The sequence below is a fragment of the Amyelois transitella genome, chromosome 27 (genome assembly GCF_032362555.1).
Source record: "Amyelois transitella isolate CPQ chromosome 27, ilAmyTran1.1, whole genome shotgun sequence".
Classification (NCBI taxonomy): Eukaryota; Metazoa; Arthropoda; class Insecta; order Lepidoptera; family Pyralidae; genus Amyelois; species Amyelois transitella.
Window position 1 is genome coordinate 4,126,091 of NC_083530.1, and position 22,965 is coordinate 4,149,055.

The 22,965-nt window shown below is 35.5% G+C and overlaps 2 protein-coding genes across 3 annotated transcripts in view; both read left to right on the forward strand.

The window, feature by feature from the left end:
* Positions 1 to 21,976, forward strand: part of LOC106130404 (protein stum) — a 57,196-nt gene extending 35,220 nt beyond the window's left edge. The window contains exons 4-11 of one of the 2 annotated variants that reach the window (XR_009657431.1): positions 6,539 to 6,848; positions 8,727 to 8,956; positions 10,163 to 10,286; positions 14,378 to 14,504; positions 15,234 to 15,314; positions 15,620 to 15,733; positions 16,122 to 17,529; positions 21,606 to 21,976. Coding sequence is in view for 1 of the 2 variants with exons in the window: in XM_060951996.1 (XP_060807979.1) it covers positions 6,539 to 6,848; positions 8,727 to 8,956; positions 10,163 to 10,286; positions 14,378 to 14,504; positions 15,234 to 15,314; positions 15,620 to 15,733; positions 16,122 to 16,210 (1,075 nt within the window). In the remaining variant the exon portion in view is untranslated. Of the gene's footprint in view, positions 1 to 6,538; positions 6,849 to 8,726; positions 8,957 to 10,162; positions 10,287 to 14,377; positions 14,505 to 15,233; positions 15,315 to 15,619; positions 15,734 to 16,121; positions 17,570 to 21,605 lie in introns of those variants that run through there. The other variant, XM_060951996.1, reaches the window with a different exon arrangement.
* On the forward strand, positions 18,032 to 21,612 carry LOC106136825 (uncharacterized). Its single transcript, XM_013337483.2, has one exon. It carries the CDS (start codon positions 18,181 to 18,183, stop codon positions 20,422 to 20,424), a length of 2,244 nt encoding a protein of 747 aa, XP_013192937.2. The 5' UTR covers positions 18,032 to 18,180; the 3' UTR covers positions 20,425 to 21,612.
* Positions 21,977 to 22,965: the final 989 nt, after the last annotated feature.

The following is a 22,965-nucleotide window of genomic DNA, read 5'->3' on the forward strand; positions in this document are numbered from 1 at the left end:
ATGTCGAAAGAAATAGAAAAGAGAATTGCAACAGGATGGAAAACATACTGGACTTTGAAAGAAATCACAAAAAGCAAAGACATACCCATTAAAATCAAGAAGAAGACCTTTGATACCTGTATTCTGCCTTGCATTACATATGGCTGCGAAACCTGGGCTTTGACAAAAGTCCATAGAGATAAACTCGCAAGATGTCAAAGAAGTATGGAGAGGAGCATGTTAGGATTGAAACTTAAAGATAAAGTAAGAGGTACAGACATCAGAAACAAAACGAAATTAACAGATATCCTGGTCCGTATCGATCAACTTAAATGGAGATGGACTGGACATATGCTCAGGTGTAAAAAGGAGAAATGGAGCAAACAGGTGACAATCTGGTACCCAAGGGATGGCATCAGGGGTCGAGGTCGTAAAAAGAGAAGATGGGAGGATGACCTGAAATTGACTCTAGGTCCCCTCTGGACAAGAGTGGCAGCAGACAGAAAGCAGTGGAAAGAGTTGGAGGAGGCCTTTGCCATAAGGCACACTGAACTGAGAGACCTTTTGTAGTTTAATGAAGATTTTAGTTTTAAATACCTTATTTTAATTTTGTAAAATGTCTATAGTTCGGAATTAAAGGCTTTATTATTATTATTATTATTAATGTTCTTTACGACAGTGTGAGCAGCACTAAGACAGTCTGAAGTTTCCACGATGACAGAAAAATGGATATTGTATTGCGCATTCATGGGATTAAGCAACTGTACAGTAATTATATATGAAATTTTATCACTACAAACAGTCTAAGGAGTAAGGAGCAATGTCATGAAGTCACGTAAAAGACGACGTAGAGCAGGGAGCCGTATCGTGATCGTTACTACGAAAACTCACTCGAAATTTGGTCGCCAAGTTATTTCATTTATTGAATTTTAAATAAAACCACACAATTTACATGATACTATTTTATATAGAGTCTCGGTGACTAAAGGATATTTCTAAGTAAAACCGGCATTTATGTTAAAAAACTAGTTTTTGCCAACGACTTCGCACATGCGCAATGATGCCTTTTTCGTTCAAGATGTTCATTTCGGCAAATCTCCTAATGCTACCTTCACTATCCAAGAAACGAAAGCATTGGTTCCTAATTCCAGTTTCGTACACTTCTAAATCTAAAGTTTGTATCATAATCATTTATTGTGTTAATTATATAGGTAATTATCTACAGTTTTTGTGCAGACATATTCTACCTCTCAAGGCGCTGGAATTATATACATGTATTTTAAATATTTCAGTTTCTAATAATAATATTTAAAAAAAATCAATAAAAATTCAATATAAATAAATTCATCAAATGTTCATTAAGTATAATACAGTCAATGAAATACTTCAAATGTCATAAAAACAGCTAGCAAAACAGCAGCTAAAAAGCTACTTTTATTACATAATTTTATGTATTTAATGAACATTTTTTAATTAATAGATTTTTGTGATCTTTTTCTGAATTCGAGTGATATATAATTATCGAATTTCAATAGTAATTTCTTAGGAGTTCTAGAGCCAGCCATGTTCGGTCATGGCTTATTCCTAATAAGACTCATTCCATATTGACTACATAAATTATAACAATGTTGGATGTTGTTAACAAATAAAATAATGACAGTAATAACATCACTTATATATAGTTGAAGCACAAAATTTATTCTCTAACCGATAAATATGAATTGCATTAGATGGGTTATTCTTATTTATAACTTGAGTGATTTTTTTTTGTTTGAGTAGTATCTTTGAAGATACACTTAACTAATCAAAGTCTTGATTTTCAGTAAACTATAACAATACAATTAATTTCTACTAAGCTTACATTCTTTAATAATCTAATCTTTGTAAGTTGTGTGTTAATTGCACTACAATAAGTAATTATAATTTATTTAAAATTTAATTAAATATAGGTTATTTATTTTATAGATGGGCAGTATATATTTTTATCATGTAAGTAAATTAATTCGTGTCGAGTTAGGAACGGGTCGAGTTAAGAGAGGTTGTGGTCAGCGTATCGAGCGGTGGCGTGACTACCCTCGCATTAACATAAGACGGCTACTCAGACTAGGGGTGTGATGAAGGCGTACTTGTTTTCAAAGAAAAGTCACAACTGTAAAGGATATCACAATTTATATTGAGTCTCGAATATCGTGCCGGTGTGATTCTCGGCAGTTTAACAAAAGACCAACAAAAGTCGACTAAGGGGATAGTGCAATGTTTCATGCTGGTCTGGCGAAGAAAACCTATATGTACCAGCTATTTCTCTTTCGTACAGATTTTAAAATTCGATCAAGAGAAAGGCTAATAACGTAAATAAAGGATTTTTCTTATAGGCAATGAGCTAGCGACCTGTCTGTTTCTTCATCTACATCTTTATTATACGAGCTCGTTATTTAGGATACTATTGTTCTGTTCGATGAAGTCCAGATATTCCAACGATCCTATATAAGTTCACTCCCCATATAGGTGTATTTGCTTGGTTAACCAGCTTTAATTAAAAATTAATCAACCATCAACCCAATGTATGACTGGTAGATAATGCTTCTAACATTAAGTCCGCCAATTGTGCTACATATTTGTATTTTGTAAAATACAGTTTAAAAAAAAAACAAATATTAAACCAAAGTACATCTGATACTTTTTTTGAAAATTGTTTTTTTTTTATTTAGATTTCGTTATTATAGTAGAAGTTATCGATTTATGGCGGTCAGCTTTAACAAGAATCACTTAACCAAACCCATCTTAATTTCCGATGCGTAAAAGCAATTTATCATCAACCTTACTTTACCTATTACTCTTTACTGTAGGTAAAGTATGCCATGAAGTTATTCATTACTACCTGACGTCTAATATAATATCATTTATCAAACGTAATTATAAAAAAAGTATAATGTTGACTTATTAACATATATCTCTTATATCGGACTTGAAGCATAGGTTGATGGGTGCAACTGAGGAACACGCAAAAATGAAAGAGAGTCCAAAATAAATAAAACCTCTGGTTTTAGAAACAAATTTTACAGTCTTACAAAAATTGTTACCATTGAAAGAGAAGACTCTTTTTGGGGTTAAAACAGGTATATCGTGGGTATAAATAAGTATAACATTTTTAAAGCATTTTAAATAATAAAGTACATAATGAAGGAATCCGTAACACGTTGGGCGCCAAGTTGTATTAAATAAGTACCACGTTGGGCGCCAAGTAACGCAAGTAACACGTTGGATATCAAGTTGCACAAAAGGAGAACCACGTTGGGCTCGCCAACTTGCGCCAAAGGAGTACCACGTTAGGCTCCAAGTTGCGTTAAAGAAAATTATTATATGGTATACTATCTTAAATAATTTATTTAATGGCTAAATTTCTGGGCTTAGCTCCTGCAAGAGCTTTCAGGAATAAAAAGCCGATAAAAGGTACTGAAAAGTCTACCTCTGCACTTTCAAAGAGATTAACACATATCACCTCCTTATAACTTACGGGGTAGGTAGAGCCATCAGTCTCCCTGTTTCTACATCTTTTTGGTTACAGTAAAAATATGAGAAAACTGATATTTATTTATAGAAATCTACTTAGTCCTATAATGAACCAAGTACCTACCTATATAATTACGCAGTTTTTTTATTGCCCACAACAATAACGACGTGGTTCACTATGACCTTGCTAACGTTAAATAGGTAATAATATACACTTATTAGCTGTGATATTGTTTATTTAGCGTACCTAACATTGGAATACTATGTGATTGCTTAAAGTATGTTTACTAAGAAGCAAAATACTTCAGAAATTCGATCATATGCGTATACACTTATTTTTAGCTAGACTTTTGTCAACGATTTCGCTTTTGATTCTCATCACACAGTTCGAGCTAGTCCCATAGTAAATTCGAGACTCGTGTAAATCAGAAAAAATAGTTCACATAATTATGTTACTTTTAAGTGAAGTATAGATTAGTTACTTTTAGTCCATCTCATCGCATAATATCGCGTAAAAGATCACGTCCACAGCGAAAGTACCAATAATTCGTTCGTCATTATCTAATACTTTTGAGAATAATTCACGAACTTTTTGGCGACTAGGTAGGTAATTCGACAACATATATTAATCAAGGAGATTACAGACTTGATAATAACTTTTACTTTTATTTTTTCTCCTACTAGACGTGCCTTCTACAAGATTTGACTTTGTTGTCATTTGTTGCTAACCTTAAACTTTAAAACGTCACTAGAAAAACACTTTAAGGTAACACTTTCGTGCACATTTTTCCTCATTCTGAGGTTTAAGTTGCACATTACCCTTTTTTAGCGCTGCATGCGACCTTTTGTATCGACAACCCTCATTAGACCGGCTCACGCCACAAAAATCCACGTAACGCAATTCTTGGCACTCAAACCAACCCTCAAGAAATTGGTTCAGTAACAGTCTAGCCTCGCGTGCCGGTCGCCTCGCCCGTACTTTAAAAACGAACAATGGCGGGAAAATAACCCTAATTAAAAAAAATACAAACTTTCTGGACGCATAACCTTTGTTTCTTTGCCAGTGACATAGTTCAACGCGTCTATGGACAGTGACGTTCGATTTTCAAAGTTTTAAGTTCGCTACACGTTTTCAAAATGTGAATCAAGTAGTTCTATTGTGATTATAGTGGCCAGTGTGTTTTGTAATAATTTGATAAATGATTTACAATGATTCATAATAGGACTGTGTACATATTGCCAAACGAACTGCTGCCAAAGCGGTACGACAATGATAATACCGGGTAACTTATCAACCTACATGCTTGCTCTCTTTCTCATCATCATTTCATAGTATAAAGCAGTCGCTTCCCGCGTCTTTCCCTATGTCTGTGTGTATGTAGCCTTAAATGTTTACACTACACGACGGACTTTGATGCAATTTTTTTAATAGATAGTGTGATTCAAGAGCAAGGTTTATATGTATAACGTCGCTAGCTTTGTATAATTATCACCTTTCTATTTATTTTTGCTTCATCCTCAAAACAAGTTTTCGTTTCTAAGCATCTCAATCGCACACTCTAACAACACCCTAAGGTAGTTACAAGTTACAAGACATATACTTCGACAGAAGAAATCATGCAGATTCATTACCTACTTTAAAATACTGCAGCACATTCATTTTCCTGTGAGCGACACAACGTGCATACAACAAGTGAGCCAGAAAAGCGATTACGTATCTGATATCGTAAATAACAGTAAAAACCTCACTTCATTTACATATACCATAAAACTAGTTATTCACAGTCACAGATCGTCAACTAAATTGCTTGCCGTAATCAAAATATAACCTCCAAAATTAACTCTTCGAACTTTTAGATTATATAACCGTTGAAATGACGTTGAATTCTTATTTTTTACAAAACTTTATTAGACGAGAGCTTCACGATGTAAAGTGAGCATTGGAAATTGTTTTTTTTCTTTGGAGAAATTTACCACGTTGGGCGCCAAAAAGTACTTCTTCTGCCTATGCCTTCAGTATTTAAAAATTACTTTATCTATCTTTTTATTTGTATATCTATTACGTTTTAGCAAGTTTATCGACTCTGCAGGTCCTGGTGTTGGGCATTTTACTTTATATTTTATTCATAACCTACAAAAATGTAAAACTCTTATGGAATAAGGAGCAACCATTTAGTAATTGGCCTTTTAAGCGTGTTCTTGCCCTATTGGCTAATTTTCAGCTATTTTTGTAGCGTTATTATAACAGAATTTGCTTTCCATCTAGATACCCCGGCCAATCGGCGCTGTTAAGGTAAACTAACCAATTTGTTTCGAACGAAATTATCGCATGTTCTTGCTCACAACTGTTTGGTCTGCGAACAATATTTTTTTAATACAAAAATACGTGCATGTCTATTGTCTATGGAATGTAAAATAATAATGTTACTCTATGTAGCATGCCGAATGATGTTCAATATAACTAGTTTAAATTATGATATGTACGTTATTTTAGTTTACATAGATGCGTAATTGCGTAACTAACTTTTCGTGACTTCGTCACGCGCATCGTTCTCAATGTTGTGAAATCGTTTTTTAGGGCCAGTTCCACTACTGCTCCACTAGAAATAACAAATTATACGCGATTTAGATCAGTTCTACTAGATATACACACACATAGCACATACACACATTTATACACATGGATTAGTACTAGCGGATTTTCCTATCTAAATGTTTTATTTTCTTGTGCCGTATGATTTCTGGCACTGTAATAGAATACCACTTGACCTCGTTTCCATGAATGTCGTAAAAGGCGACTATGGGAATAGGCACATTAATTTTGTGCAGCTTTTACCATGACCTAATGTGTAAGGTTCTTTACCAAACTGGAGATCACTCGGGAGTCGCTTCGTGTAAAAACTTGACTTATCCAATCCAGGATCATACAGTCGAAGCCCGAGGGCTCCTCTCTCGAGAGCTGATGATGTAACCGGCATTAACATTAAGAGTAAGAAGAACACTTTAATTAAAGAAGAATACTGTAATTAACATTTCTTTTCAAAACCAGGTTTCCGCAAAGCACAAGCACGACACCAAAACCACCAGCTCGGACCAATAGAAAGCATTCTAGAGATGAAAAAACCACGTCTTCCAATGAGAGCAAAGAGCCGACGCCAGAGTCGACGAAGCAGCCAAACATATGCGTTCGACTCATGAGGAAGTGCAAGAACAAGTGCTGTCCTTGTTGCGTGAAGGGGGAGAGCGATGATGAGACAGAGATGGCGGATGTGGAAGCGCAGAAGACGGGAACATTGAGTAAGCTGAACTGCTGTAAGAAGAAAGAAGATGAAACAGAGATCGAAAAGGCGGCAGGGAAGGTAACTTGATATCATCATTTGCTTAAATAGTGTAACAAGAGTTTTTTTTATTGAGGTCACTTGTTCACTATTGATCAAATGCTTTTTTTTTAAATTGATGGCCGGTCAGGTTTCTGTGTTTTACGCTGACCATGAAAATTAAAGTAAACTATACTAACTTTTATAATTGATTGTCTTGCTTGGAGAACTACAAAAACCGTCAAGCGTGACCGCACGTTAAGCCAAGGGCACCGTGATACTTGCACTTTACTTAAAACGTTTACTTTGAATTTATAACTTAAGTTTCTTGAATAATTTTGCATTGTTTTCAACTAATGCACCTTGGTGATTAAGAATATGAAAAACGACTATATTACTTACTAGTTTTTGCCCGAGACATCGTTCCCGTGGAATTATCTAAAACTCCTTTTCTTGAGGATGCCTTGAGTGTGTTCGTCTTCTGAATAGTTCAACTGTATAGTCCACACACTTATTACGTTTTTATTAATACCTCCTTTGATCAAATCGGGGATGTCTTGACAAAAGGACAGGTCCAAAGTTCCCCAAACCGACGAGGTCGCATTAATAGAGTTATTATTGTGTATAAAGCAAAAGCGGGGGTCTTGGCAAGTGGAAAGATGTAAACTCTGCGCTTTTAACAACAGTTGAATCTCTGTGGTACTGATAGCAAAAAACACGAAAAAATAATGGAGCATTAATTTTTTCGCGGATCTCCAAAGAAATTATTAACTGCCGTCCGCCACGCTTCTGGAAGCGAATTAAATAAATAAAAGTAATAAAAATCATTTTAGTGAACACGGGCCAAGTCACGCGAAATTTGGAGGCACTTTTACCACTTTGTACCTCGCAAATCATAACTTGAGTTCCGCGGGAAAGGACGTGTGAACTTCATAATAATAACTGGACTGAGATTAAAAAAAAGTGACGTTTCAAGGAACTCCTTTTTTGTCGCAGTTGTGACAAAAGTAAAAAAACAAAGTTTAGGTATTACAAAATTTTATAAATGTAAAGTGAGCATATTTCTGAAAGTCATTACTGGTAATTGTTGTGACATTTTTTTTTTTGGAGATTATACTAAGTTTTAAGCAACGAAGTTCTAATTATAACGAAGCAGATTAATTAGCGTGCTACCTCCTGTCCCCGACGGGGCGGGCCCATATCTGGACTATACCTATATTCTTTTTGTCATCATGTAGGTATGTAAACTTATGGAATGCAATAAATATTATTAGTATTTTTAGTTTCGTTGTTATTAGAACTTCGTTGTTGGAAGTGTGGTTTCCAGCAGTATAGGATTTATCTCTCTCTAACTAACAACTAAAGGATATAAATTAAGTGGGTTTATACAGTACTACCCCAATACAATATTAACTTCAAAAATTTCTCTGGCATACATTTTAACCGAAAATTAATCACGGGCCAGGCCGGTAAATTTCTTAAATTTTCTTCCCATTCCCACCTATAAATTAAGTTTTTAATTAAAACACATTTAAATTTTGTAGTTTATTTTATGTCCACCTTTTGACATTTGAATCTGTCAATGATGAAGATATCTGTCACTTGACTCTTTCAGTTCTTATAAAAAAGTATTTATAACATTACTCACACTATGATACTGGTACGTATTATTTATCAAGTAATTATCATGCATCCAGCATTCGGAAAATAGTGTGTGCCGGCCGCTTAAGTTAATCAAGGGAATGGCTTAACAACTTGAGATTTTTATTTTAGGCAATGAGTTAGCAACCCGTTATATCTGAATCTCAATTCATCCTTAAGCCATTCAGCGAGACGTTGCCCTCATGTCTTTTCGAGACTTTGTTGGCTTGGGATAAAGACAATAAATGCACTTTATAAAAACTATTGTTACCTCTACAGACATCGACAATAGAATTCGAGAGTGAAACGAAACGCAAACGAAAAGTCCGCGACATCTTCTGCGGGTGCTGCGGCCGGCGCCGGCGCGTGAGCGATGTCTCGGACATCCAGCCGCGGAATATCGGCGACGTCGCTGCCGTGCCGGGCGTTGTTGATACGGGCTGCTGCGGGAAAAGGAGGCCTGAGGTTGAGAGGAGAGACAGCATTTTAAGTGATAGGCCTCCAGCGAAGTAAGTGGTTATTCTTTATTATATTTTACATCGAACATCTTGTCCTGGTTTCTTCCTCTGTAGACAGGTGTCTTCATATGACCACAATTTAGGAGTAAGTCAGGTTTTTACAAGAAGCGACTCCGGTTTGATCTCGGCAACCATTGCAGGAAAACCTAGGTTATATTGCATCAAATTGATATATATACCATGGTCAGATGTCCTCGTAATGTCTTCCATCATCGTAAGTCAAATCGTAAGTTAACAATGACAATGGGGTGGCGTAAGAGGTTATCAAGGAAATAAGCACTGCAATTACCATGTACCCAGCTGGATCAGGTTCCTCTTCGGGTCGCGGAGGTCAAATGGTCAAATATTTGTTTTTCCCAATCAAAGATCGTGGTCAAAGGAGCACGCCAGGCTGCTCTCCAGACAGATAAGGACAAGTCTAGGACTAACGCCAGGAGCATTATGGAACCATTTTGTCATAAATCCCCACATCTTCCACAGACAAAAGATAGAGTAGTCTGTTCCCAAAAAGTCGGGACCGACTGAATGTCTTTTATACGAAGTTCATTCGTGACGTCAGAGTCCGCAGTGATGAACTTGAAACTTCATGATTACCTGCGCCATGCACTTGTGACAGTCAGGCACACTTCTAATTTTAAACCTAGAAATTTTCTTCAATTGCTGATTTTATAGTCTTTAGTTAGTGAGTTTAAATTGTACCGTGTATTTTCTAGCCCTTAAATAGTATCACTCCATCTCCTCTTCATGGATTTCGTTAAAGGCGCTAATGGAAATAAGAACTTTATCCAAACTCACTTAGAATCATGATTAGGTTATGCAAAAGAGAGTCGTTACTTACGTCACTTTTTCTCCTTTCTAAAACTTAAAGGGGAACCACACCAATAATTACAACTGTTGCATTAAGTTGCCTGGTTCTTAATACTTAGGAAAACCGATTCCAAAGTAAAGTTCTTCAGTTTAAACCAAATGGCTTTTACGATCATGAATCAGATCGACTGTTCAAAAACAAACTAATTTTATACCAACGCCACTTTGTATAGGAAATGGGAAAATATATTTTTTTTTAAATTTTAATAGATACCAATTATTTCTGTCGAAAATTGTCCCAGGTCTATGTTATAACTTTACAAAAAAAATAGCATACCTCAAAACGCCCACGATTCCGAGGCCCTATACTAAAACCACACCTTCCACTAGTTGCTGCACCCGGCTCTGCACGTGGCTGCGAGGCTCGTGCCGGAGACACTCGGAGCAGTCCTCCAGCCGCCGCACCAGCATGTTCTCCAAGAACAAAAGCCTGTCACCCACGCTGCCGCCTGAGGTAACTGTACTATATGTATATCATAAACTACCCCTAGGATCATGTGAAAACAGTTTCCTCTACAGAGAGAAATAAGGATGTATCTGGATCTATTGCCAGGAGAAAGAAGTACATCATGTCCCATAAGAATCATGATCTAAGCACCCCGGGTTCCTCTCCAGAAGGATGCGGCTGGGATTAACTCTAAGAAAAAGGGTGATACATCAGCAGGTAACTGAACTGGTCCAGTAAATCATGTTCTACTAGGATCATGGACAAAGGCACCCCGGGCTCCTTTCCAGAGAGAGGGGTAAGGATGTAACCAGGACTATCGCCTGGAAAGAAAATATATAATTTTCTACTAGGGCCATACAGGGTCACAGATATTGGAAATCTGAAGTGGTACTACTTTAAAATGCCAAAAACCACGCGACACTGCCGGGAACCACACGGCTCGAGTTATATTTTCACGGCACGCTCCCACGAACAAAGAATATATTTTTCAATACCAGACTAGGATAAATAATAAGACTAGAAATTCAAGGACGATAACTGTAATTAAAGTTTTCATAATTTCTACGAAGTTAGTACCTAACAAGGCGCTAATACAAAGGGTAAGAAATGACGTAACGCGTAAAAAATGTGCATACTAAGTCGATGGCGGACAATTTAGTTTGCGGCCGCACGCCAAGAGGTTATAATTAGAGTAATATTAATTTAATGTAATGTTTTCTGACTATTTGATTACAATGTGTGAGGTTGTAACCTCGAAATGGGAATGTTATGGTTGGATGTTAAATTAAAAGGTGTTTTAATTGAAAATACCTACCGTAGTAGTTTATTTATAGCAACAAAAATATAAGATACGAGTAGATTCCGAAAATAAACCAGTAAAATCACGAGATTTAAGTGTTTTTTATGTTTTTGTCTATACTTTTTTCATGATCACGAAAGAACTAAGACTCATAGTTTTTTTTATTGTTATGTAATGTTTCACGGCCCGGGCTCCGGGTTCAGGAATAAACTGAGATTTTTCGAGATTTATGTCGTTATCCGTTTAAAAAATATTAAATTACTTACCTACCTACCTTTTCTTTTTTACAAAAAAAATATGTAGCAAAAACTTGAAGAGCTGCGAACAAAATGTGGACAGCACCAGAAGATAAAACCGTAATACACAAACATTGGAAAGAAATGAAAACATATGTGAATACGCTAAATGGAATTCTTTTCAAGTCTAAGTCACTGTGAACTCGTGAGGCCGACCTTAGCCCCTTCTCAGTATATCAGCGGCCGCATAATGAGACGGCCAACACGAATATCCGGACGAACAAACACCGTTCTCCACTACACACTGCCACTTGATTCTTAATTTTAATGCCGCTAATCGATTAAGTTAATTTTTAAAGCGAGAGATTGAGAATGCATTATACTATTTATAAATAATATATGTAGTTATAAAACGCACACGTAACGTACCTTTATATTATCGCGGACGTTTCGAATCATGTTAGAATGATCCGTGTTGACCGAGCGAGCGAGAGAATATTGACAAACTAAATAAAAGAAAATTTTCTTTCTCCTCTTGTCATTAAACTGGTATATAACGATTTATAAATACATTAATACATTATAAATAAATTAATTTAATTTATAAAAAATTACCCAGTTCAGTGCATGGCAACTTGGAATACCACTTGGTATCGCTTCGAACTACTGTTTTTTCTTCTGAGTAGCTCTAAAGCTAGCAAAAATTAAGCAGGTAACGCTAAAGAATAAAAATTATATACGTACTCGTATTAGCTTAAAAAAGACTTAAAAAGTAATGAAATAAAGTTTAAAAAGAAAACTGCTTTTGTTTAAAAAAGAACAATGAGGACTTTGTTCAAAGACGTGACCTTTTATTAAAAAAGACTTAAATAGTCGTTGTTTATAAATAAGTACAAAATGTTGAAATAAAAATGTTACGGTAAATATGGCGCCCAACGTGTGGCCGTCACACCGAGCGTCCACCATACAATTTTCATTTGCAATCACGTAGGCATGGCACGACAAATTATAATAACATTAAAAAGAACTTTTTCTGGATACATTTCCGGATTTAGCCATTGTAAATACTTAGTAAAAATATTAAATGAAAAAAAGTACATTTTCAATACAAAAAGAGAGATAGACCTTAAACCATATTAAAGACCACCAGATTTTTAAATAAGTATTATTGCAAAGAAGACAAAGGCAAAGCAAATTTTATTTGCTAAATGCTTAAAATCTAATCTAGAAAAATTAAAATAGAAGCTAATAAATCACTTTTGTTGACAGTGAATGTTGGCGCCCAACAAGCGACCGTTAAATCGTGAGATAAAAATATTTCGTGTTTTAACCTGAAATTCAAGCACTTTTCCTCGTAATTTAAAAATAACCTTTTGTTAAACACACGTTAGTTTTAAATGTAAATGTTGCAAATATTTGTCAGGCATAGTTAAAATATATAAACGAATACACTGACTGACTGATTCACTGCCATATCAACACACAGCCCAGGTTGCTGACTCGTAGAGGTTAGAACTTATAAACTAAACTATTACTCGTAGAGGTTATGCATGTAGGCTCCTAACATGGGTGCAACATCAAGGGTGCAATATGAGATGGTTTATCGAAATTTCCGCGGCACGGAAATTAACGGAATTTTTCGTTTTACGCGCGCGGAGCCGCGCACGTCTTCTAAGCAAAAATGTTTTATAAACGACTAGCTGTGCCCGCGACTTCATTCGCGTGGAATAGTTATTTTGGGCATAATTGAAGCTGATCAATAATCTTCCCCGTTTTTTTTTCACATATTCTATTATTTCTTTGCTCATTATAAGTAGTTGCAGCGTGATGTTATATAGCCTAAAACCTTCCTCGATAAATAGTCTATTCAAGACAAAAATAATTTTTCAATTCGAACCCGTAGTTTCTCGAGATTCGCGTTCAAACAAACAAACAATCAAACTCTTCAGCTTTGCTATAATATTAGTATAGATGATGAAATTGTTATTTATTTTAAAGACATTTTTTTAACTATGATCATTATATAGTTACAACTTTTTATCTCGAAAACATGAAACTATGCAAAAATTATCGCGTGAGAAAGAGAAATGTTCTCGTTCGATTGAGATCTGACATTAAAATTATTTTTTCTTTAATAGTTGAATTGAAATAGGTCAGCCAGCGGCAAGGTCATTTGTTTACATGGACAATGTCTTACAATCGATAGCAATAAGCAAATGACTTGGATTATCAATTTGTGTTAGTGTATTTCGAGTGTTTATCGCGAAAACATTGTCGATGAAATACATACGTACCTACAACATTTTCTTTAGAAAAAACTAGAATTTTTCCCGCTGAACAAAAAGTTCTACACCATAAAAAAGTTTGTTTCTGTTCCGCGCTATAATATTTTTTTTACCGTTTACCTACTTCTATTTAAAAAAAATACGGGCTTACAAAAAAAAAATTAAATATTCATACTATTAAATTGTAATTGTGGCATCAATTTTAATCAAAAATAACACTATTATTTAACCAGAGTTCATAAAATAAACCTATCTCTTAAAAATGTCGTTGGGCGCCCCGCCCGCCCCGTCCCCCGCGCCCTCCAGAAAAATGAAGATAGTGATCAATACTGATTTCATGAAACGTGACACTGATATTGAAGAGGACGATATAGAGGTAAAAAACCTGTTAAAATTCCTCATAAAGAGTGTGTCGTCTCGTCGTTTGGAAATTTAAATCGGATGCTGCAGTGTAGTTTATTCCGCCGCTTCTTCTGCACATGCGCTTTTGAAGCGGTAGTAGATATAATTAGATTTATGTGATGTGACGTCAATAAGTGATACTTTTTATCTAATTTTCAAAATAAATCTATTCATTTCTATAATTATGCATCTTAAAATATTGTAATTATCGTTATTTAGAATCTTAATCAGTTATAGTCTAGTCTAGTCGTCATTTCATTTCATTTATTTATATTCCGCCTGCGATCTAATAAGTTCTAGAAGTTACCTTAATGCCCCGAACACTACAACTGTAAATTTCAAGTTCACAATAACACAAAAGACATCATTTTCCAGGATACCCGCAAGAAGTTGGACCCCACCCTGGTGGAACATGCAAGTGTGATGCGCGGCGCGATCCCGGTACTCCCCATAGTGCTGGCATACTTCTGCCTGCTCTGCAATGTCGTGGTGCCGGGACTCGGTAATGAATCAACACTTGTAATGTCATTGTCAATCTATACTTTAATATTATAAAGCTGAAGAGTTTGTTTGTTTGAACCCGCTAATCTCAGGAACTACTGGTTCGAATTTAAAAACTATTTTTGTATTTAATAGACCATTTATCGAGGAAGGCTTTAGGCTTTATCATCATGCTGCAACTATTAGGAGCGAAGAAATAATGGAATATGTGAAAAATAATAACGGGGAAAATTATTTGAGGGCTTCAATGATGCCCAAAATAACTATTCCACGCGGAAGAAGACGCGGAGACAGCTAGTCATACGATATATACCTAATCTTTGCAAGGTAGACAGAGCCAACAGTCTTGAAAGAACTGAAAGGCTACGTTCAGCTGTATGGCTTAATGATGGTAGATTTTTAAAGGTGATTATCTAAGCTGTCTGTTTTATATTTGTAATGTACTCCTTTAGTGAACAATAAAGTATTTACTTACTTACTTACTGTCACTATATGAATCTCGATGCCATTATTATCAACGAAGAAACGAACGACCGGAGGTACTGAGCGTAGCATTCTAAAATTTTAAATGTGTTCCCGACGAAATGTAAGGGACTTGGGACATTCTGAAATTCACATAAGAATAGAAAATGATACCTACATTTATTCTTTTTTTCAAGTAGTACTTACGAAACATATAAAAAGTAAATGAATAAGGTTGATTGGTAAGAGACAAATTTATCTGTTTCAGGTACTATATTCAGCGGAATGTTCTGCTTGTGTTTTGGAATCCCCAGGTTTGGAGTGCACGACGGCGCCAAACATAGGATAGGTAAGTTGTTTTTAAGTAATATTAATATTTGACAGACCTTTAATATATTACGTCTTTATCCCTTAGAGGTAGACGTTTCATTGTATTAAAGATTCTACTGCTTGGACTCCCCCGTGTTTCGTGTTTTATATTTTCTACTTGCGCTTTCATAAAAATAATATATATGTCTTTATCCCTTGCGGGCTAGTCAGAGCCAACAGTCTTGGAAACACTGAAAGGCTACGTTCAGCTGCAATCAGCTAATATTAAGTCTTTACTTTTATTTAAACAGTAAAAATGTTAAATTATCATTTTTCATATCACAGGTTCATTTCTGATCAATCTACTGGTGGGTTGCGGTCAGCTGTTCACGGTGCTCTTCTGCCTAGTTGGCTGGGGCTGGTCCATTTGGTGGGGCGTCATCTTCGTCAAAGTTGCGCGTGAGTGTTCCTTCATACATACGCGAGAAGACTCAGATGAATGGCAATTATGTTGTTAGACCACACTCTAAAAGAAGAATCCCAAGTGTTGAAGGAGAATAATTAAATAAAAAACTGTCTGTACACGCTTATTTTCATCTAGGGTGAAGTTTATGATGTACTTCCAGATTTGATGATGTAATACCGTGATACTCTACCCGCATATGAAGTCTCAGGCAAAAGCTAGTTTACATTTCGGAATAAAACTATCTTCAAGTATAAAAAAAAGTTTATAGTAACTGTGATTATTGTCGATTAGTGATTGTTCAATCACATTAATCGAGTCGATTTAATTATACTAAAAAAATATTAAAAACTTCCAAGAAACTAAACTAAATTCTGTTCGCAGGTAAATACCGCAAGTTAAAAGCGGAGGCGGACGCGGAGGAGGCTGAAGCGGCGCCGCCCGTCACCGCCAACAACCACACGCGCGCGTAACGACCACGACACGATTACGACACGATCACGACACGACAATGAGTACAAACCTAAAATGGAACTAGAAAAATAATTGTTGTTTCTGCGTGCGAATGACATGACTATAGTTTCACATGAGGGTAAACGATTAGATACCTGAGGTAAATGACAACTGAAATTTTCGAAGACTAATTTTTGGTTATGTCGATTTACATTATCGTAATTTGACATAGTTTAAGTAACAGTGGTTTTTTGTTTTATTTCTCCCTTCACGTACAGCATTTGAACTTAAGTCATGTCGCTCGCATATGTATAGGTACTGCCTTTAAGTGTTTTAACAAGGCTCCTATGACTTGGACCTCAAGTTTGTTCGGCAATAAATATTGAAAAAAACGTTTGAAAATGTTCCTTTTGAGGATTTTAGATATTAAATATAATGCACAAAACAAACTTGATGCCCAAAACAACTTGCAACGGAATAACCAGAAAATGCATTAAACTGATATTTGAAAAAAAATTAAATATTCTTGTAATTTATGAAATTGTAAATAAAAAACTAAGAATATTGGACACGGCGGATTAATTGAAAATTGAAAATGTAGAATTACTTCTGCTGGTCAGAAATTGTAACCGGTTTCACGGTTTTTCCAATTTTAACTTCTATTCGAAGTTTTCCGGTCGATGTATGGCCTTTTTTGAACTTATTATTAAGAACACTTCTTTGTACATGGTATTATAAGCCCCAAGCGCTTGAAAAAGTATTATCTTAGTGCGACGTAGATAGAAGTATAATTGGCCGAGAATATTTGACTCGGGCATAACCATAAATCAGCGTTATTTTATAAAGATGGATGTATATGCATAAATTAGCTGACTTGGCGGCCATTTTTTGTGATAACACGCTGTTTTGGTAGATTTTGTATGGAGGCCCAGTCATGTATCACAATGTAAAGAGAAATTGAAAACCTGGAGTGTTTGCGCCAATTAATTATCTGTGCGCAATTTCCATTGTAAAAAAAAAAAAAAGAAGAAAAATCTTCCCGCCTTTTTTTGAACGTTTTTCCGAATACACATCTTTTTATCGAGTCCAAAGTTTTATTTCGTCAAAAATTATAAATCAGGACTAGTTGTCCTCATCATGGTCCAAAACCGAAGCCGGATGAATAATTAACGTGGATCAGCGTTAATATGAACAATTTCAGTAAATTTGACGATTATTAATATCACCGGACTCGAGGCGGCATTACTACCTAAAGGAAAATTCTGCAGATGACGGAGTACATTTATATGGTGTTAAGTAGTAATATTATATTTAAATAACTAACCCAACACTCGAACAGGTAATGTTAAGTGTGTTAATTAAGGATTTTATAAGGTAAGTACTATTTATTACACTTTATGTTTGTCAGTACCTAGCATCTTTCTCCATTGTTTTTTACGTAATATTTGCTATAATTATATCCAAATTATACTTAATTAAATAGGTATAGGAAGCATTGTTGTTTCATTATTTGGATATATTATTTGTTATTTTAGCAAATTCTTTTATTATTCACGTAAAATAAAGGTGCATAGGTCAATTTATTGTTACTAAGTTATCATCGCAGGTGTATCATAGGAACCTAGGTAGGTCAATTTTGGTTGCCGTCGTGTATGATTGTAATTTGTTTTTTTCGGTTTAATGAGCCTATTTTATTCATGGTGATGTACTTATTTTCAATGCAAAGTTATTAATTAACTTGATAGTTTATTTTTGCAACAAAAATCACTTAAGCCCTTGTAATAATTTAATAGGCAGTAAAGTTTGTTTTATTTTAATTTATCGACACATTCATTTTCAATTTATGCATTTTGTTAATTTAATTGTCGACAAATTATTGTTAGATGATTAACGCATTAAATTGGTAGGCAAAACTGTATCTTTACTTTAAATATTGTTTATTTATATTTCCATTGTAAACATTTCAGGTTGACCACATCCGTTTCCCAATATGTCTGAAGAGAAGGAACTTGTTAAGAAACGAGGTAGTTTTAAAGGACGTTTGACGCTATTCATCAATTACCTGGATGGGTTGCCAGAATTTGATGAACAGTTGGATAGTTGTACGGTCAGGGAATTGCAATTACGGATGGGGAAGATCGAAAGTATGTATGAACTTTACAATGAGGTACAGTTACGTTTAGAATGTTTAGCTGACGATATCAATTTTCGATTAACCGAACGAGCTGAGTTCGAGTCTTTGTATTACAACTCACTGTCTAGGGCACAGAACTTACTATGTAAGTACAATAATGATAAAGAATCGGTAAGTAGTGATAAAATTACACGTATTGTTCAACGTAAGCCTGTTAGGTTGCCCACCATTCAGCTCCCAAAGTTCAACGGGACTTATAGCAATTGGTTGGAGTTCCGTGACACTTTTATCAGCCTTATTCATTGTAATGACGAAATAGACCAAATTAATAAATTCCATTACTTGCGAGCGTCTTTGGAGGGATCTGCTGCTGTTGTAATTCATGCCGTTGAGTTTTCAGCCGGAAATTACGACATAGCTTGGAAATTGATATGTGATCGTTTTGACAATAAAAGATTATTGGTGCAGAATCATTTATCCTCCTTATTTAATTTAAACACTATAGTGAAAGAGTCATCTTTTGTGTTAAAAGATTTAATTGATCAACTTAATAAAAATCTACGTGCATTGGAGTCACTAGGTGAGCCTGTGAAACACTGGGACACTTTATTAATATATATAGTGACTTGTAAATTACCTCAGCAAACATTGCGTGAGTGGGAGGATCATAAGGGTCGCATAGATAAAGATATAATAATAACATTTAGTACATTCCTACAATTCATTCGCACGCGCTCTGACTTGTTGGAAACCTTAGAGTTAGCGCGAGCTCGCAATAATGCTTCTCCCTCTAAGCATAGTACAGGTAGAATACAATCTATGCTTGTTGCGAATCCCAATAATTATAATTTAAATAATAAGTTGTGTCCGCACTGTAAGTCGGATCACTTGTTAAGTAGTTGTTCACAATTCCTTGCACTTAGTGTAGACGCCCGTTACAAGTTAATGCCTAACTATAAAGTTTGTTATAATTGTTTTCGTGTTGGTCATTTCGCCAATCGTTGTAAAAGGCCGGGTTGCAAATTGTGTAAACGCCGTCACAATATATTGTTGCATTTAACGGATAATAAGCGTGTTTCAAATTCTTGCAATAATAATGATAATAAAAATACATCACGAGATAGCTCATTTGTTTCCATGCCTTCGTTACCGCCCGCTGACGCTGGGACAAGCACTGATGCGAGTGCAAATAATTTAACTTTGTCTGCGGATCTCAGTTCGTCTTGTGGTGGTAACGGTGAACACCGCGGTGGTGTTTTGTTGTCTACCGCTCTCATCAAGTTATGTGATCGGAACGATCGTGAGCACATAGTGCGCGCCCTGCTTGATAGTGGTAGTACTTCATCATTTATGACAGAACGCTTATGTACTCGGCTCAATTTGAATACTAGTCATGTTAATGGTTCAGTCTATGGCATAAATAACGTGAGTTCTCACGTAGGCAAAATATGTCACGTAAAGATGACCTCTTTATACAACTCTTATACTGCAAAGTTGAGTTGTTTTATTTTGCCATCATTAATGAGTGTTATGCCTTGTCGCGAAATCGACATTTTAGACTTGAATATTCCAGATAATATATTTTTAGCGGACCCCACATTTAATAAGCCGTCAGAAGTAGATATATTAATAGGTGCTGATCTCTTCTGGGACTTGGTCGGGTCACAGAGAATTAGACTAGGTGTAGGTAAGCCGGTACTGTGTGACACGTTATTAGGCTGGATAGTTTCCGGTCCTGTTACTTATAATCCAGGTAAGCGTAGGTCAAATGATATTTCTTGTAATTTTACTCAGATGGATTCCTCTTTTAATGATGATTATAATAAAATTCACAATGATTTGGTAAAGTTTTGGAATCTGGAAGAGATAAACCCTCCATTCTCTCATTATTCACCTGAAGAAAGGTTATGTGAGGAACATTTTTTGAAAAATACGACACGTTTAGAAGATGGTCATTTTTGTGTTCGTATTCCAATGAAGCAAAGTCCTTCCATGTTAGGAGACTCATTCCAAAGGGCATCTAAATGTTTTTATTCTCTAGAACGTAGACTGAAATCAAAGCTTGACTATGGCAATATGTATCGAGATTTCATGTCTTAATATATAAAGTTAGGTTGAGTGAAAAAACTAATATTTATAAAGTATATTAGTGTTCTGAAATCTTTAGATTTATGGTGGAGCGGTCCCAGCTTTCTAAAGCAACATAGTTCACATTGGCCTTCTCCATGTAAATCATTAGAGTTAAACGATCTGCCTGAAACTCGACCTTCTGTTTCTTTGAGCGCTACTATTCGTAATGATAGTCTGAGTTACACTCTTATAGATTTTAGTAGATTTTCAAATTATTTAAGGCTTATCCGCACTGTAGGTACTGTTTTAAAATTTATTAAATTGTGTAGAAAAAAGCCTACAGCTAGTAAATTTCTGTCACAAAATGATTTGCAGGATGCACTAAATGTTGTCATTATCCAAAGTCAAAAGGAATCATTTCCTGAGTATGAAATGCTTTCTGGTAATCGTAAATTGCCAAATAAAAGCGCCCTTATTAAATTTAATGTATTTCTTGATGATAATAAAATAATGCGTGTTGGAGGACGCTTAGTTAATTCCTTGTTTTGTTTTGAGAAAAAGCACCCTATTATTTTACAGTCCACTCATAAATTTACAAAATTACTTTTTGAATTTGAACATATAAGGTTAATGCATGCAGGCCCACAATTGATGTTGGCTTCTATTAGAGATTCGTACTGGCCTATAGGCGGACGAAATTTAGCGAGGAGTTGTTATCGTAAGTGTGTACGTTGCTGTCGCATATCAGGTAGAACAGTTAGTCCTATAATGGGCAATTTACCACAGCAGCGTCTCCTTCCAGGCGGTTACCCCTTTCAGTGCACTGGTGTGGACTATGCTGGTCCCATCATGGCTGCTAGTCGGCAAGGTCGCGGATGTAAGCTGATAAAAGTGTACATTGCAATTTTTGTGTGTTTCACCACTAAAGCTATCCATTTGGAGCTGGTGAGTGACTTAACGAGTAATAAGTATTTATTAGCATTATTTCGATTTATTTCGCGACGGGGAAAGCCCGATGATATTTATTCCGATAACGGTACCTCATTCGTAGGGGCCTGCAATGAACTTTCGAAGTTTCTTAAAACTAATTGTGATTCCTTGAGCGAACAATTAGCTAATGATGGTATCAAATTCCATTTTATCCCTGCGTATAGCCCTCATTACGGCGGTCTTTGGGAAGCGGGTGTCAAGTCAACAAAATTCCACCTTAGGCGAGTGTTGGGAAATTGTAACCTTACGTTTGAAGAACTTAACACCACGTTAGTCCAGATTGAGGCAATATTAAATTCACGTCCACTGACGCCTCTGTCTTCCGATCCAGCAGATTGCACCCCATTGACTCCAGGACATTTTTTGATAGGCCGGCCTCTTACTTCACTTCCACGGCATGATATCAAGGACCATTCCACTGCTTCATTATCACGTTTCCAACGAATAGAGCAGCTACGCTAGCATTTTTGGGCTCGTTGGAGTAAGGAGTTCGTGTCTGAGTTGCAGCACAGAACCAAGTGGCAAAAGGGCAACGATACACTGAAGCTGGGTGCATTGGTCGTCGTAAAGGAAGATCATCTACCTCCTCTCAAATGGCGATTGGGAAGAGTCATTGCCGTCCATCCTGGATCAGATGGAATTGTTCGGGTGGCAGACATCACCACATCTGTTGGAGTCATACGAAGAGCTTTCAATAGGATTTGCCCTCTACCCGTCGACGCAGAGTTTGGTTGAAAGAGAGGCTTTCAACGCCCGGGGGCATGTTTGCGCCAATTAATTATCTGTGCGCAATTTCCATTGTAAAAAAAAAAAAAAGAAGAAAAATCTTCCCGCCTTTTTTTGAACGTTTTTCCGAATACACATCTTTTTATCGAGTCCAAAGTTTTATTTCGTCAAAAATTATAAATCAGGACTAGTTGTCCTCATCATGGAGTTAAAATGGAAAATTTTAAATTCCTGTTGAAATACAAAAAAATAAAATCTAATTGAGAACATATCGATCTCTCTCATACCAGATTTAGCAAAAAAGCAGGTATGATTTAAAAAACTCGGAACTAACAAATAAAAATAAATAAAAATTTTCTATCTCGTTGCGATCATGCATACAATAGTATATTTAATTGTAAGTTGTATTACGACCAAAACATTTTTAACGAATCCAGTAAAAGTAGCTATCACGTAACATTTTTAAGCAAATAATATAATTAAACGAGTAGTTTTTTGACATTTTTGCAGATGTTAAACTTAATGCAGTATTATATTGTTTTGGTTACGCATATAATTAATAAATATCTTACTTGAAATTAAATTTCAGAGGTTATGTGTAATACCATTCCATATTTATAAGTACCATTTATTGTAAAAGTTATATGAACTGATTTAGACTTATTATTACTTACAAGTTCTTCCATTTGGTTGTTAACAGATATTAATTGTTGTATTAAGTTTTAATTAATATTTTATTATAGTTGCTTGTACAACGAATAATCAATAAATATTTTAGTTTGATGTTGCCTATTTATTTAAATTTTTATTAACTTTATTATCTCAGGTAGTAATATAGCAAATGTATAAACAATT